Consider the following 17,085-nt stretch of genomic DNA (forward strand, 5'->3'; position numbering starts at 1 on the left):
CTGCGGCATTTGGTGGCTCGCACGGGGAGCGACTGAGGGTAAGTGATAAGGTAAACTGCTCGCCCCTGAGGGCAGGGCGAGAGGATGGGTAGCCATTTTAAGATTCCTCTTTTGTTTTGCTTCACTTTTGTTTTAAGTTGCCTGTCCCTGGAGATGAGTGAGATGGAAGAAAAACCACTCACATCTGAGGAAAAACTATTTGCATCTGAGGAACAGATAGGGAGAAAGGTTATAATGATTTTTTGTTGTTCCATTTTTATTTCATTCTATCTCGGTTTTGTTTGGTGTTATCTTGTTGGGTTGTATTATAGTAGAAATACGGGATCAGAAATTAGTAAAAAACAAACTGAAAGAGTGTTAAGTAAATTGTTAGAGGAAGGAGGCATCCCAGTAAAATCAAGAGCAGTCAGGGCATACCTTATGAGGATCAGCAGCAACAAATTGCATATGATCCTGGTGTATATGCACAAATTGCTGTAGATGCAATTAAGGCATGGAAGACTTTACAAGGACATGGAGGTTTACAAGGTCAATTATCTAAGGTAATACAAGGAGCTAATGAACCTTATGCTGAATTTGTAGATAGGCTTATTCAAACAGCTACCAGAGTTTTTGGGAATACAGAACAAGCAATGCCATTACTAAAACACCTGGCTTATGAGAAGCGAATCGTTGGTGCAGAGATATCATTAGACCATGGAAACATGAAGATTTAAACACATATATTAAATTATGTAGAGACATTAATGAACAAGAGCAAGTCGTGGCAGCTGCAGTAAAACAGGCTTTAGATGCCAGAGACATTAATGAACAAGGGCAAATTGTGGCAGCTGCAGTAAAACAGGCTTTAGATGCCAGGCCAAGAACATGCTACAATTGTGAACAAACAGGACATTTTAAAAGGAATTGCCCCATTGGAGGAGGGTTTAACAAAACTAGGTATCAAAGGAGTAGAATACCAGGTATTTGCCCACGATGCCGTAGAGGGAGACATTGGGCTAATGAATGCCGTTCTCAAACCACCATAGAGGGTACTCCATTATCAAAAAATGAACAAGGACCAGGTGTTTATCCACGATATCGTGGAGAAAGGCATCAGGCTCCATTGCCAAAAAATGGACAGGGGGGCCCAATGCTCCGGGGCCCAAAACCACAAATGTACGGAGCACTGGAGGAACCCAGCAACACCATCAGGGTAGTTCCCAGGACACATTGTCCATCAGATCCCTCATCAGACAAACCAGAGGGAGTGCAGGGTTGGACATCTGCGCCTCCGCCAGAGCAGTACTAACTCCAGAGATGGGAGTTCAAATCATTCCCACAGGGGTGAAAGGACCTCTTCCCAAAGGAAGAGTAGGCTTATTATTAGGATGCAGCTCTTCTACTCTAAAAGGACTTATGATAAGTCCTGGGGTAATTGATCCCGATTATGAAGGTGAAATAAAAATTATAGCCAGTTCTCCAAAGGGTATATCAGTAATTTCACCAGGAGATAGAATAGCACAGTTACTAATAATACCCAGCCTACATGATAAATTTTCCAGTTGTACTGTAGAAAGAGGTTCCAAGGGATTAGGCTCCACAGGTGTAGATTGGGCTATGCTTTCTTTAAATTTAGATTCTCGCCCCGTGCTAAAACTAAATATTCAAGGACATGAATTTAATGGGCTACTGGATACAGGTGCAGACATTAGCATCATCTCTCGTCAAGAATGGCCAAAACATTGGCCATTACAACAAGCCACTCAAACGCTTCTAGGCCTAGGAGTGGTGACTAATCCCCATAGAAGTGCAATGGTATTAGATTGGAAGGATCCTGAAGGATGTGAAGGAACTATACAGCCATATGTATTGGATCATCTTCCCGTAAATTTATGGGGACAAGATGTCCTAGACCAATTAGGTTTGACATTAACAAATAACATCAACCAAAATGCACCCACTATTATGACTAGACAAGGTTTTAGGAAAGGAAAAAGATTAGAAAAACAAGAACAAGGTATAGCAGCACCAATACAAATAGATCAAGGAACAGACAGACATGGGTTGGATTTTCAGAAAGGGCCACTGAGACAATAAAAATTACTTGTAAATCAGAAAGACCAGTATGGGTTCCTCAGTGGCCCCTGACTAAAGAAAAGATACAAGCAGCCCATGACCTGGTCAAACAACAATTAGCAGAAGGACATATACAACCTTCTGTATCTCCCCATAATACTCCCATTTTTGTCATCAAAAAGAAATCTGGTAAATGGAGATTATTGCAAGATTTAAGAGCCATTAATAATGAGATGGTTATTATGGGACCTGTTCAATCAGGGATTCCTCAGTTGTCTGCTTTGCCAAAAACCTGGTATGTTTTAGTTATAGATATTAAAGATTGTTTTTTTTCAATTCCAATTCATCCTGAGGATAGTCCACGTTTTGCATTTACTATCCCTGCACTGAATCATGAAGGTCCTGATCAGAGATATGAATGGAAAGTACTCCCTCAAGGGATGGCTAACAGCCCAACTATGTGTCAAATTTATGTTAACAAAGTAATCCAGCCACTTAGAAATCAAAATCCTGAACTACAAATATTTCACTATATGGATGATGTATTATTAGCACACAAAGCTAAAAACACATTGCTAGAATGTTATGCCACACTTACAAACTTATTAAAAAAATATAATCTAGAGATAGCAATAAAGTACAATTAAATTTTCCAATTAATTATTTAGGAGTTCTATTATCCTCAACCATGGTCCGTCCACCAAAAATTCAAATACGAGTAGATCAACTCAAATCACTTAACGACTTTCAAAAGTTATTAGGAGACATAAATTGGATAAGGCCTTATTTAGGTATACCAACGGGAGAGTTGGGACCTTTATTTGATATCCTAAAAGGTCCATCAGATCCAAATTCACCCCGCATGTTAACGCCTGAAGCAAGAAAGGCATTAAAAATCATTGAAACATATATGGAAAATATGCATTTGGACAGAATTGATATAAGTTTGCCTTTATTATTTATTGTACTACCAACAAAAAATATTCCTACAGGAGTATTTTGGCAAGAAGGTCCATTATTATGGATACATTTATCTTATTCTCCTAATACTATTCTTACTAGGTATCCTGAGGCTGTAGGACAATTAATACTCAAAGGAATAAAAGCAGCAAAGGGAGTGTTTGGAATTTCTCCCAATAAAATTATTACTCCATATACTATGAATCAAATTGATGAGTTAGCTAATGAGTTAAATACTTGGGCAATAATCATGTGCAAATCTAATGTTTCATTTGATAACCACTTACCATCTAATCCTTTATTGTCCTTTTGGTCATCGCATCCTGTAATTTTTCCAAAAATGACAAGAAAAACACCTATCATGAATGCTCCAAATATATTCACTGATGGATCAAATAATGGTACAGCAGCAATAGTTACACCTGATCAAACTTTTACATTTTTAGTACCCAAACAATCAGCTCAAAAGGTAGAGCTTAATGCAGTATTACAAGCTTTTGTGATGTTTAAAGATTCTGTATTTAATTTATTTTCCGATAGTCAGTATATAGTTAACGCTATAGTATCCCTTGAAGATGCTGGTAGGATTTCCCCTTCCTCTACTGTTTTCTATTTGCTTTCCACTATACAAAGTCTAATCTGGGACAGAAAAGATCCATTCTTTATAGGACATATCAGGGCACATACAGGATTGCCTGGAGCCCTTAGTTTGGGCAATGATTTAGCAGATAAAACTACACATGACATACATATTTTCTCTACACTTGAAGAAGCTATAAATTTTCACAAACGGTTCCATGTCAATGCTGATACTTTACAAAAGCATTTTAAAATAACTAAGGAACAAGCTAGACAAATAATAAAACAATGTCAAAATTGTGTGACCTTTTTACCACAAGTTAATCTTGGAGTCAATCCTAGAGGATTGATACCTAACCATATTTGGCAGATGGAGGTCACACACTTGCCAGAATTTGGAAAATTAAAATATTTGCATGTTACAGTTGATACTTCTTCTGGATTTTTGATGAGCTCCCTTCATGCCGGAGAAAAAACTAAAGATGTTATAGCTCATTGCTTACAAAATTTTGCCACTGTGGGTGTTCCAAAACAGCTAAAAACAGATAATGCCCCTGGTTATACTTCTACCTCTTTTAAACAATTTTGCTCAACATTTGGCATTACTCATATAACAGGAATCCCATACAATCCACAGGGACAAGGCATAGTTGAAAGAGCTCATCAAACTATTAAAATGTACTTATTAAAGCAAAAAGACGGAATTGGGAAGGGGTACATATTCCCCAAAGATAAACTTAAAATAACCCTTTTTACTCTAAACTTTTTAAATTGGATTCATCAGGACTCAGTGCTGCGGAAAGGCATATGTGTCCAAAAAATGTGCATAAGCCCAAGGTACTTTGGAAGGATATTCTAACAGGACAATGGAAAGGTCCTGACCCAGTGATTGTCTGGAGTCGGGGGTCTGTTTGTGTGTTTCCACAGGGAGAACAGCAGCCGATTTGGATTCCAGAGAGATTAACCAAGGTCCTGACCCAGTGATTGTCTGGAGTCGGGGGCCTGTTTGTGTGTTTCCACAGGGAGAACAGCAGCCGATTTGGATTCCAGAGAGATTAACTAAAGCGATTTCTACAGACCAAAAAGAAGATGATTTGACTCAAGTCCATAACAGCTGATATCCAAAACTCCAGTTTGGCTATCCTTACATCTGCGATAGAACCAGGATGCTTTTTTCAATATCAATTTTATTATTGCCCTTTCCCACATTCTATTTTGTTTTTTGAGCTCATACAGACCTAGGTTAATGTTTTGCTGATCAGTTCTATTTTTTGACTATAGAGTTTTTAAACATTGCAATGGAAATTTCACCTGTAAAAAGTTATAAGGCCTTTACTATTAGGTTATGTGTTGTATGTATTATATGTGTGCACACTTGTGTTTTGTGTTATATGTTTGAATGTACGTATGTCCATATATCATATATGATGAGCGCTCATGAAAAAATGGATCCAAATATATACATTTTTTTATTCATGTGATTTAAATGGTTTAATTTAAATTGGGTAAACAACTGTTGAGGATTGTTTTAATATGTAAACAAAAAAGGAGGTTAACAGATCTGTTTGTTTACTTTCACCTTTCCTTTTCATTATATTTAATAATTCTCTTAAAGACAATGTAAATTATTAAGAAAATTGTTTTCTTTTAGTGCCTTCTGGAATGTTACATAATTTTTTCTTTAGCCATTATTGCCAGAATTCCTATCTTCATCCCAGTGCCGGTGAAGACAATGTAAATTGTTAAGAAAATTGTTTTCTTTTAGTGCCTTCTGTAATGTTACATAATTTTTTCTTTAGCCATTATTGCCAGAATTCCTATCTTCATCCCAGTGCTGGTGAAGTCAAAGATAAAACCAATCTACAGCTTCTGCAATAGTCATCACTGAACTGCTTGCAGAACTTGCCTGGACACATTGTGAACTCACCTGTATGCATTGTGAACTATCTGTTGGTGCAGCGACTTGTGGTAGTGTTGGGGTATTTTTGCTGATGATGTCATCAGTGGTACAATTTTTCCAAAAGGAGCCGTCAATTGGCTTGGTGTATCTTCCTCCCTTCTGCTTGTCATGATCGTCCAGCTAAAATTTGGGGGCCAACAGAGGTGAGGCTAAGAACCTCACCCCACCGCTGGTACAAAGACCTCTCCACAGGTGTGGCTGTACTGGACCGGTAGTCAGTGACGGGTAAGATCCAATTGCAATGGTACCAACCTAACGGGTAAGGACCATATGTACTATTGGACAACCTAAGGCAGGCACGGTCCCTAAGCCACATGCTTTTTGTTTAAACAGAGAGGGGGAGATGTTGAGAGCCACAGCCGAAGGGGCCACAGCTGAAGGGGCCTCAGCAAACTTCCAGCTGCCAGCAAACTTCCAGCTGACAGCTGATGATTGGCTCACAGCGGCCCCAGCAACATCTAGCTGATTGGCTCCTCTGCGGTGATGCTCATTGGGCTGTTTCCCTGCCCTTTCAGACCATGGAGCTGCTCATTGGGGGACTTTTTTGGCTCCACCCACGTGACCCAGCCAATCGGCCTCAAGAGCAGGAGGATTGTGGGAGGTGGAGAGAGAGGCTTGGTTTGGAGAGAGAGGCTTGTGGAAAGCCGGTGGTGGCAGTTGAGGCTCTGAGGGTTTTTCCTGAGAGGCTGTTTTGTTTGGCATGTGTGGTTCTAAAAATAAAGTTAGTTTCTTTTGACAAGTGGCTCCTGATTGTGCCCAGCCAGACTGCGGCATCACCCTGTTATCAAAGACCCCTTTATAAAGTATAATAATTCTGAAAAGAGTCAAAAGTGTTATTTTCTCCAGTGTCATGATGCAAATGGAGTGTCCACTTCTGAGTACAGATATGAAGCATTTTCACAGTTTGATATAATGAACCTCTAAGCATGATGCACCCCTTGGATGCTGCCACCTCTGTGATGGCCGTGTTTTGATATGACTGCCATGGTTTTGATTGAGTGCAGGTTGTAGATTTTCTTTGCTCTGAACTTTGCTGCAAATTATGGACATGCACTTTAAGTATATAATTAAATGGTGAGTTAAAACTAGATTATAAAAATATGTATACGTGATGAGCATCCCTGATATGAACATCTGAAATCTAAAGTGCTCCAAATCTGAAACTTCTTGAGTGCTGACATGATACCGAAAAGTGGAAAATTTTACTCCAAGAATTTTTTTTGGTGGGGGCACAAAATTATTTAAAAATGTATAAAATTATCTTCAAGTATTGTGTATAAGGTGTGTAATATAAATTGTGTATACTTAGGTTTCATCCTCAGTTATCTCATTGTGCATATGCAAATGTTCCCAAATCTTCTTCTTCTTCTTCTTCTTTTTTTTTTAAAGTGACTTGAAACTTGGTCCCTTTGAGAGTGGGTTCATTTTTTTAATTGATTTTTTAAAAAAAACTAAATGACAGTGGAATGCATTACGAGTCTTATTACATGTATACAGCACAATTTTTCATATCTCTGGTTGTTTATAAAGTATGTTGAAACCAATTTGTGTCTTCATACATGTACTTTGGATGATGATGTCTATCATATTACACCATCCTTGCTAACCCCCTGCCTTCTCCCTTTCCCTCCCATCTCTCTGTCTTATCAAATCTAAAAAAAAAAAAAATCAGAAATCTGAAACCCTTCTGATTTCAAGCATTTCCAATAAGGGATACACAACTAGATTATAATTGTAAGCTTACATTAAAAAATCTATTGAAGGAATGAATAATGCTATTTACCTGGAATGGGAAACACCAAAAGGACAGGGACAATAGGAGGTGAATGCAGTCCCCAGCTACTACCAATCATGCTGCTCTGGAGGACCAGGAGGTGTCCGTATTTCCTGCAAGAAGAGCAGCTGCCACATGAGGAGACTCTAATATTAGAGTTTGGTTCAAAGTAAGAATCTAAGAAGGAAGAAGGAGAAGGTCTAAGTAGAAAGAACCCAACCCACCTCCAACTCAGAAGGAAGCAAAATATCTCTCTGGACCTTTCTGCAGAGATGGAGGGGCAAGCAAATCCCTAGTACACCTACCTGTACATTCAGTTGAAGAGTTTATCCTTAAAGGCATACAGCTTCTCTGTTCTCATGTACGAGTTCTTTAATAAATAGATATTGTTGAGCACTTATTATCTGTCCACCCCTAACTACTGAGTTGGCAGAAAAATTAGGTAAGAGGGGCTTTCATACAAGAGATACTTGACACAAAGGTGAGAAGGAAAAATAACATCTATATCAAGGAAGAGATGTTCATATTTTACTTGTCCCTGGTTGGCTGACTGATGGATATTGAGGCTCCGTCACTAACTAGCTCGGTGGTCTTGAGTAAGTTAAATGGGCTTTGGTTTTCTGAACCAAGAGTGATGCTCTAAATGATCTTTAGCTTCTCCTTTCGATGTAAAATTTATGAGATGATATGGCTCAAAGGGACCATGCATAATACTTACTGGAGAATGCTGACTTGGGGCTCCTGGTACTGGCTGAAGAATGTTAACCTTTACGAAAGTAGATGCTAACCCTTCACCCTTTGGAATTTCAGTAAGATTAGCAGAATTCCTTGTGTCATTAGAAAGCAGCTAAGACTTTCTTCTGTCTCCTCAGTTTTTCTTCTTCATCATTGTGGCCCATACTAACACTCTTTCTAAACCCCCCAAATTTGCAGATGTGTTATGGGTGACATGATTCTGAAGAGAATGAGCTTATGAGCTTTGATGCCCATTTCTACCACTTATCATCCATTACTGGCTGAATTGTGCCCCCTCAAAGTTATATATTGAAGTTTAAACCTCCAGTACCTCAGAACATGATCTTATTTGGAAATAGCATTGTTGTGGATGTAATTAGCTAAGAGGAGGCAATTGTGGAGCAGGATGGTCTCCTCATCCAGTAAACTGGTGTCTTTATAAAACAGAAAATTGGATAGAAATACAAACACAGGAAGAAAGCCATGTGAAGATTCCCCAAGCCAAGGAGCCAGCAGAAGCTGGGGGAGAGTTGGAACACACTTCTTTAGCACCTTCGGAAGGAGCATGGCCTTGCCAACTTCTTATCTAGGACTTGTAGCCTCCAGAACGGTGAGATGATGAGTGATTATCCTTCAGGCTGCTCAGTGGGGGTACGTTGTTATGGCAACCCAGGAAACTAACACACCATCTGTGAGGTCTATCAAAGACATGTAGGGAGACTTATTTATTTATTTTAAAAATGTAGGCATTTTTCTTTACTCTTTAACTCTTCACCCTCTGTGGTCCCCAGTCCCCAAGTGTACCATGACTTTACTCACTCGCCGGCAGCTTCACATTCACTCTGGTCTTTGGTAAGGACTAAATATTTCCGCAAGAGGATGACTGCCCTCCATGATGACTGCACTCCTCTACTAAGTTCTGATCTGGTCTTCAAACCCAAGGTTAAATCCATTTCCATGATATAAACAGACAGTGGACTTTCATAAATTCAATTAATTTCATGACTATAAAAATATGACATCATTCTAAATTTCAATTGAGGGTGAATCAAAGTTTCTAGAAATCATCTCGGTTTGGTTTGTACTTACTACTTTTTTGGTTTGTTTTTCTCTTTCACTAGAATCCTTTTTAGAAATGAAAATTTCATAACAGCAGCATTTGCATTTACTAGGCAGCTGTCTGCCATGATTTGTAAGGACATATTTTCTACTGTTTATAAAATGAATTGAAAGTTTAGAGTTTTGTGTGTGTGTGTGTGTGTGTGTGTGTATGCTCCACTAAAAGTAACCGAATTAGTGCAGATGAGATTAAATAAGGACTCATTATCAAAGACAATGTCAGACAGACACCATGGTTAGACGTTTTCTGACAGCAGTTATAAAATAATGAACTTGGTGTAAAAGCATCAGATGCAGGTCAAGAATTTTTTGAAGAAAATGTTCTCTTCTTTTTAATGATAGAATTCATTTTTGTCAGCTCTTGAAATTAATGATTGGTCTCATATGTAGTTTACCCATAGTCTCTGTAACTTACTTAAAGTTTGTCCTCACATATACTTGTTATAATTACTGGTAGAAATTTCTAAGTTCTAAGCCAAATAGAATAGCATCCTGGTAAACATACTGCCATTCAATTAATTCAGCAGAATCTAAGAAAGAAGAATTACTTTCATTTCTGTGTAGAAGTACCATGCTATGGGCAAGAATATTTGAATTATGCTGGAGTTAGAAATAATGATTTAGTTTCCAGAAAGAAAAATATTATAAAAAGTTCTTACAAGTAGATTATAGGATTAGATGTATATATGTGTGTATAAGTGTGTGTGTGTGTGTAAAAGTAAGTTTTCATAGTGGGCGGATTTTTTGATATGCTAGTAGGATTTCCCCACTTCCTGGTTGTCCATTGAAGAGGCAGTTGCTTAAATTGCCTAGAAGGTAATTGTTTCCCATAGGACAAAAATGGTTCGCCAGTGCAGAAATCTGAGTAGATTATTAAATGTCTAGAGACTGGTGTAGCCTCTTGAACAGATTATTACCATAGAGTATGGCCATAAGAGTAATTACAGTCACCGTTTGCTGGGTGCCAGTGCTGACTGTCCCACTGTGCCACACGTTCAGCTGGAGAACATAAAAGGTGCCATATTTCATCCTTACCATTAAGCTTTATGAAGCAGAGATTATACTCTGGGGGTTGTAGATGAAGAAACTGAGGATGAGTTTGGCTCCAGGTCATTTGTCTCTCCTTATAAACTTTAGAATGAATTTGTCCTTGATTTGGGGTTTCGATCAAAATATACTTTTTTTAGCACTTATATTAACTTTCTCTATTTATGTAATGTTATCTTCACAAATACTCATCATCATAAATTTTTAAAAAATATTTTTAGTTGTAAATGGACATAATACCTTTATTTATTTATGTGGTTCCGAGAATCGAACCCAGGGCCTCACATGTGCTAGGCAAGCTACAGCCCCAGTCCTTGAATTTCTTTTATTAATTTTTTGAGTAACTTCTATACGAACATGGTTCAAAACCAAAAAGTATGAAAGCATGAATTAAAAATGTTTCCCTTCCTTTCTTGTTCTCCATCTTTAAGCCCTCTTCCCAGGAACAGCCACACAACACATTTCTTGTGTTTCTTCTATATATTTACGCATGCAGACAGGCACCAACAGACAGACATGGATATGTTCCCCATCCTATCTCTGTACCAGCAAATGTTAGCATAGTGATCTCATAGTCACATGCCCTATGACAATCTTAATGGCACACTTGGAATCCCTGGCATCTGTGCTAGTACCAAAGTCTAGAGAAAGGTATAGCCTCTTGCAAATGTGTAGGTGGTACGTGCTGGGTTTGACCAGAAGTGGGCAGGAAGGGGAGTTGTTCCCTCCCACAGATCTGTATTCTGAAGGAGGAGCAGCTCTATTACTTATCTCAGGCAGTCATTAAATTATAGGGGGACACATAACAAAAATACAAACTGGATGCCCATGTGCCAGGATGGAGGATAAAAACCAAGAAAATAAAATGGGCACTGGAGGGCACAAGTGTGCTCAACAAAGAACTGAGAGGAATACAAAGACGAGCGATGCAAAATGTGAAATTAAAGGTGCGTTTGATGTATACACACAGTCAGAAGGATCCACTACCCATAAAGTCGTGCAAAAGGGAGAAAATGCACTCGATTGACAAAACGGAAACCACACAGCCCATTCCTAACCCTTAATTCCTCTGAAGAACAATTCACACCACAAGGAAAAGAAAAGCTCTTAGATGTAGAAAGCAAAAGCTTATCAGGACAGACGCCCGGCATTTAGAAAACAATTTGGACACAGGAAAAAAATAATCTCATTTCCCCATGATGTGGCAGCAGAGAATAGATCAAAAAGCATCCGACAGAGTCCAGCAGGGGGCTAAAAAATGGGGAGGATTTTCACATTCAGAGGCATGGGAGAAAAGAGCAGGCGACTTGCTGTCAAGCAGAAGAAAGATGTGCACGCTTTCTCATATTAATCTTAGCAACGGCCCTAAGACATTTACCATCCGATTCAATAGCTCACCAGGTTTGGAGCCATTTTTTTCCTTTGAATGTAGGGAAGGCGGGGGCTGTCATCCTGCTCCAAAGTTTTGCATGCCCAACCTGCATCACCCACTCTTAATTCTCTAAAGTACCTAATTCAATTCGTTTCCATCAACATGCATTGAGTCTTTCTTATGGGCAAGATGGAGCTACATGCTGAAATGCAAAATGAAAATGTGCAGGTCATCTTTTTTTTTTTTTTAAGTATTTAGAGTCTTGCCTCAATTTTTAAAAGAGAGGGTAAAAGGAATAGTGAAAAGGGTACTTTTCTATTCAGTTTATTTAGTTCCATAAAATGCAGCTGCCTTTCTTTACTGGGTTTCAAAATTCTTTCTAACAATCCTTGATTTTATGGCTTTTCTTGGCAACAAAAAGTCTCAATACACCCTGAACTACCTCCTGTTGGATTCTGATATTCAATTCCCATCAGAGTCTCCATTATGTAAATAAGGCAATGCTTAATTGCAACCACAACTATGATCTGGGATCTTCTTGGCTTACGTCCTTAGATCTGAGTTTATGGACATCAATTTCTCAGGGATTCTTCTTGAATTCTTTTCTAAGTTGTGTCTTGCTTACCAACAATGATTTGGCTGGATGTTTATTACTTTTAGATTCACATAGAAATATACGTGTGCATTCATGTACCACTCTGCCTCATTTCTCAAAGGATTTGAGACAGCTGGAGAAATACATAAATTTTCAAAAAGATAAAATAAGAATCCCAGAACTCAGGAACACAAGGGAGGGAAAATATCCAACTAAATACTGCAGAAATACTGCATGATGTGGGGGCTGCAGGTTTGGCATTACACCTCCTAAGTGGCCAAGGCAAAGAAAGAAACTCATGAGATTGACAGTCCCTGAATGCTCAGGACAAGCTGGTTGCTATGAGGATATGCAGCTTTTCTGGATACTGAGTGCTGAGAGAAATCTGTCCACTGTAAGGTGTATCAGATGACATAAAAAATACCTTACAAGCTTCCCATATTTTCTCACCCGTCATAAAGGCTGATGGCTTGATATCCAAAGGTAATTCAGTTAATGACAAGCTAGTAGGGACCCCACCCTCTCTCAAGTACCATCAATTTCATCTATCAATATGAGGATTTCTTAGTAATAATCCGATCTGCTGAGGGCTTCTGTAGTGATATTAAAATAATTCATTTAAATTAGAAGCATTTAAATTTAAATAGTTCCTTATAATTTAAATGAGATCACGGAAGGCAATGAAGGAAATTCATCCCTGTACATTGCATAGAGTAGGAGATGAAGAATTTTGGGGTCAGGTAAAACTGTTCTAAGTTTGCTAACTAAGGTCTTGCAGCCTTGGTTTCCTCAACTGTAAAATCAACATAATAAATGAATAACTAAGTGTTATGCAAAAAATAAAACAATGCAATATGGAAGAAAGCGGGTGGTTAGATGTAGGTGTAGATGTGCTTAGATGAGCTGTAAGGGAAGGCCGTGCTTAAGAGCGAAACCCGAATGACAAGGAGGGACAAGGAGGTTTCTTCTGAGCAGGAATATTCCAGGCACAAGGAACAGCAGTATAAAGGTCAAGGTGGAAACAGGAGGGATGCGTGTGAGTAACAGAGTGATGGCACTATTCTGCCAGTGCAGAGCAAGAGGCAGGGGCAAGGGGCAGATCACGGAGGATCTTATAAGTCAGATCTCAAACGGTCTGTGGTAAGGAATTTTTAAAAAACTATTTTTAATCACAGACCAACCTGGAATCCAAATGCACGTGACCATCTACAGCTCATGCCACATGATCATCACTGTGCAAATTTGACAACGCACTAGCTGTCTTCTGCCCTCTTTAATAAGACTACTGATCATGTGCTCAGTGTGTGCCGCTAATCGCTATGGAAGTTTCTAAAGGCTGGCTCTCACTTTTGGTCCTCCTTGTATTTGATGCAGACCAGTAACACACTATTCATGTGATCCACAGACCACAATTAGAGCAATGCATGGAAAGAACCCTGGATCATATGGTAGGTACATTGGAAAGCATATGTGAGGAAGGGGGTAAGGTAAGAGTCAAAGATTCAAGGGCTGTGATGATTCGAATGTTTACTAAGATGGAGAAGACCAAGGGAGGACAAACAGAAGGAGGAAAAAGTCCTGCTTTGAACATTCTAAATGAGAGATGTCTAGACCTCCAAGGGGTCAAATAGGAAGTTGGAAAGGCAAATCTGGGGTTCACATCTGAGGTCAGGCCAGAGATGCAATTTGGGGGAGTCATGACACCCTGCATTTAGAGCCTCAGATGAACTGAGTGATCTAGCATGTGTCATAATGAAAGAAAAGAGGTCCCAGGACCTAGACCTTGAAGGGGGTGGGGCATTCTGATGTGACGTTGCTGCCTCTATCAGTCGGTATTCAAGAAATTTGATTCTCACTTTTCTGGAACTCCAAAGCTTCATACAATGTAAAATAAAATTCCGAAGTGTTACAGTACTGGCAGTAACTAGTCAGAACGAGATCCAGAATGTCCTTCCTACTCTGAGATGTTATGATTATGTGTCATTCAAGTTCTTTTTTTCCCCCAGTCTTGACGTCATGAATTGAATGGTGGTCCCTCCATGTCCCAGAATCTGTGAATGTGGCCCTATTTGGAAAGAGTCTTCTTTGCAGATGTAATTGAGTTAAGATTCTTAAGATGAGATCATCCTGGATTATCCAAGTGGGCCCTAAATCCAGTGACAAGTGCCCTTATAAGATACAGACACAGAGGGGAGAGACACAGACAGGGGAGGGGATGCCCTGAGATCAGAGTGCTGCAGACTCCAGCCAGGGAAGCCGAGGCCCACGGGCAGCCACCAGAAGCTGGAAGGGGCGAGGGCGCTGGAGGGAACGCAGAGTGCTGACACACACCAGCCCTTGCCAACACCTGGGTTGCAGACTTCTGGCTCCAGAATTGTGGGAAAACAAATTTCTGTGGTTTTAAGCCACCCAGTTTGTGAACATCTGTTACAGGAGCCCGAGGAGACTACTCTCAGGCTTCGGGGCTGTACCTCGTTCTCACTCAGTGGCCTGAAACTTTGGCTGTAGAGTAGGATTGCCTAGAGGATGTATAAAAACTGCTCAGATTATGATTCCATGGGACTGAGCTACAGGCAAGCATTGACATTGAGCCTGACGTGAGAACTGCTATTTAATTGGTCACAACAACTCAATATCAATGGTGAGGGACATGGATGTCCAGGTGGTGGATACCTGTATCTTTTTTTTTTTCCTACCTTCAGAATTTGCTCTGAAATCTAACCTCAGTTCTCTTTCTGTCCAGATATAAAGTGTTTTTATGAACACTGAGGCAGTGTCAGTCAGCGGTCTGTACAGACCCTAGGACACTAATACAGTCCTGTTTCTCCATGAAGGAATCCTCAGATGCTCTGATAGGTGGCCACCTCTGTCCCTCTGGTGCTTTGCTTGCGTCCTCCAGGAGCACCGGGGAGGTGCTTTCTAGACTGGCGCTTGATAATGCCTAGCTTTAATATAAATTAGCAGATTCACCTGGGAGCCTTCCCTCCCAATTCTTCCCTGGCCTTTTCTTTGTAACTAGATAATGGCCATCATGGATTTCTGAGGTGGGCTAGATCACGTAAATGTTTTAAAAAGTCTGCTTCACATTTGCACCGAACAGAGAAGAACAAATTATTATTTGGAAGGAAGAGAATTCATAATTTTGAAACAAAGCAACTCATTGTACACCAGTCCTAAATAAATATTTCTTTTTTTTCCAAAGTGTGTGACCTCCCGTGGTGATCTCTCTTGCACATCATGAGCAGTCACGAGGGCGATGTAGTTAGCAATGCGTGCTTGTCTGCAAAGAGCCTTTGACTGAAGAGCTCACTGCATCTATTGACTCCCTGGGAAGTCTGAGGTCACAAGCTTGGCTGGAGCACATGGGTCCAATAAAGAGGATGGTTTTGCCCTCCTGAAACCAAGCCAGAAACTTTATCTCCTTCATTGTGCGCTTTGGGTCATGTGCTAACGATGAGGATTTCTCTTAATACTAATCCCCCTAATGATGGCTTCTCCCAGCCCTTACACAAACCCCACCAGGCCCCGGGCGTGGCGGGCCAGAAAGAATAAAGGCAGCACGGTGTTTGGCTTTTGAACTGAGTTCAAGGCAATTAAAGTCAAGGACTAAGGAGGAAAGAGGGAGGCTTAGAAATAGCAGCATAATAAGTAGTATGACTGGGGCGCTCTGTAAATTAACTCAATTAGACAAAGCCTGATTTAACGGGGTAAGGATGGTGAGAAGTGCTACCCTCATTAAATTGGGCTGTTAGAGGTGCCTCTAATGAAATTAAATTTGTGTTAGTTGTTTGAATCATAAAATAACATGTGCGTGTGCACGTACACACGGGCACACACATAGCTTCTGATTTTTGTGGGTACTTTTTTTTTTTTTTTTTTTTAGAGGAGAGGAATAGAATGCAAAAACGATAAATACCAAAAAAGAGAAAGACTTGACAAGTGGATGTTCAAGGATTCCAGAGTGGAAGGAGGAGAAAGGCAAGACAGGAGGAGTGTGCCGGGTCCTCCCAGTTCTCAGCCATGAGCCCCATGCAGTGGGGGCTTCTGCTGGGGTGCCTGGGCTGCAGAATCCTGCCTGGAGCCTGGGCCCAGTTCCCCCGGGTCTGCATGACCTTGGACAACCTGGTGAACAAGGAGTGCTGCCCACCACTGGGTGCCAATCCAGCCAACGTCTGTGGCTTACAGGAGGGCCGCGGGCAGTGTGCAGAGGTGCAAGCTGACACCAGGCCCTGGAGTGGCCCGTACGTCCTGCGAAACCAGGATGACCGTGAGCAGTGGCCAAGGAAGTTCTTCAACCGGACCTGCAAGTGCACAGGTGAGGCCCCTCTGGGCAGGTCTGGGCCATGCTCAGAGCTTGGTGGAGAGGGTCTCCGCTGAGACGAGACAGTTAACACAGACTGTCAGACCAGGCCTCGGGAGGCAAACGTGTATGTGTTTTGTAGCTCAGTAAGTCCTGGTTATATCATATCCTCCAGTGTATCCAGTTATGGAAACGAAATAAATATCACACGGGCCAAGCCTGGTTTTGAATGCACGCCAGCATACCTTTGGCTTGTTTGTTGGAGGGGAAGTTAAAGAGCTGGAGAGTAGGCTTTGAAACTCAGAACAAGTCCTTTCAGGATGGATTCGGTGCCCTCTCCTGAAATGGGTTCCCACATGCTAAATGGGGTGTGTGTGTGTGCAGCTTGGCATGTGGACAGGGGCAAGAGTGGCAGGCAGGTATTCCGCAGGCCTGGCCTCAGCGTTCCTCAAGATCTGAACGGCTCAAACAGGCTCCGTCTTTCTCACTACAGCTATGCCTGGGATGTGACCTTGCCAGCTCTGGGGAGACGAGGCAAGACGGCGTCCTCAGTGAGCAGGGGGGGAGGGTTGTTAGTAGGTGACAA

At 40.7% G+C, this 17,085-nt stretch overlaps 1 protein-coding gene across 1 annotated transcript in view; it reads left to right on the forward strand.

Annotated features, from left to right (window-relative positions):
• Positions 1-17,085, forward strand: part of Dct (dopachrome tautomerase) — an 84,054-nt gene that overhangs the window by 32,827 nt on the left and 34,142 nt on the right. Inside the window, exon 2 of the mRNA XM_058582788.1 lies at positions 16,083-16,514. Within this exon, the coding sequence (XP_058438771.1) occupies positions 16,220-16,514 (295 nt within the window). The 5' untranslated portion in view covers positions 16,083-16,219. The remainder of the gene's footprint in view (positions 1-16,082; positions 16,515-17,085) is intronic.

Source organism: Marmota monax, unplaced genomic scaffold, assembly GCF_021218885.2.
Source record: "Marmota monax isolate L192 unplaced genomic scaffold, Marmota_monax_Labrador192_F-V1.1 WCK01_AAM20220418_F8-fsc00026, whole genome shotgun sequence".
NCBI lineage: Eukaryota > Metazoa > Chordata > Mammalia > Rodentia > Sciuridae > Marmota > Marmota monax.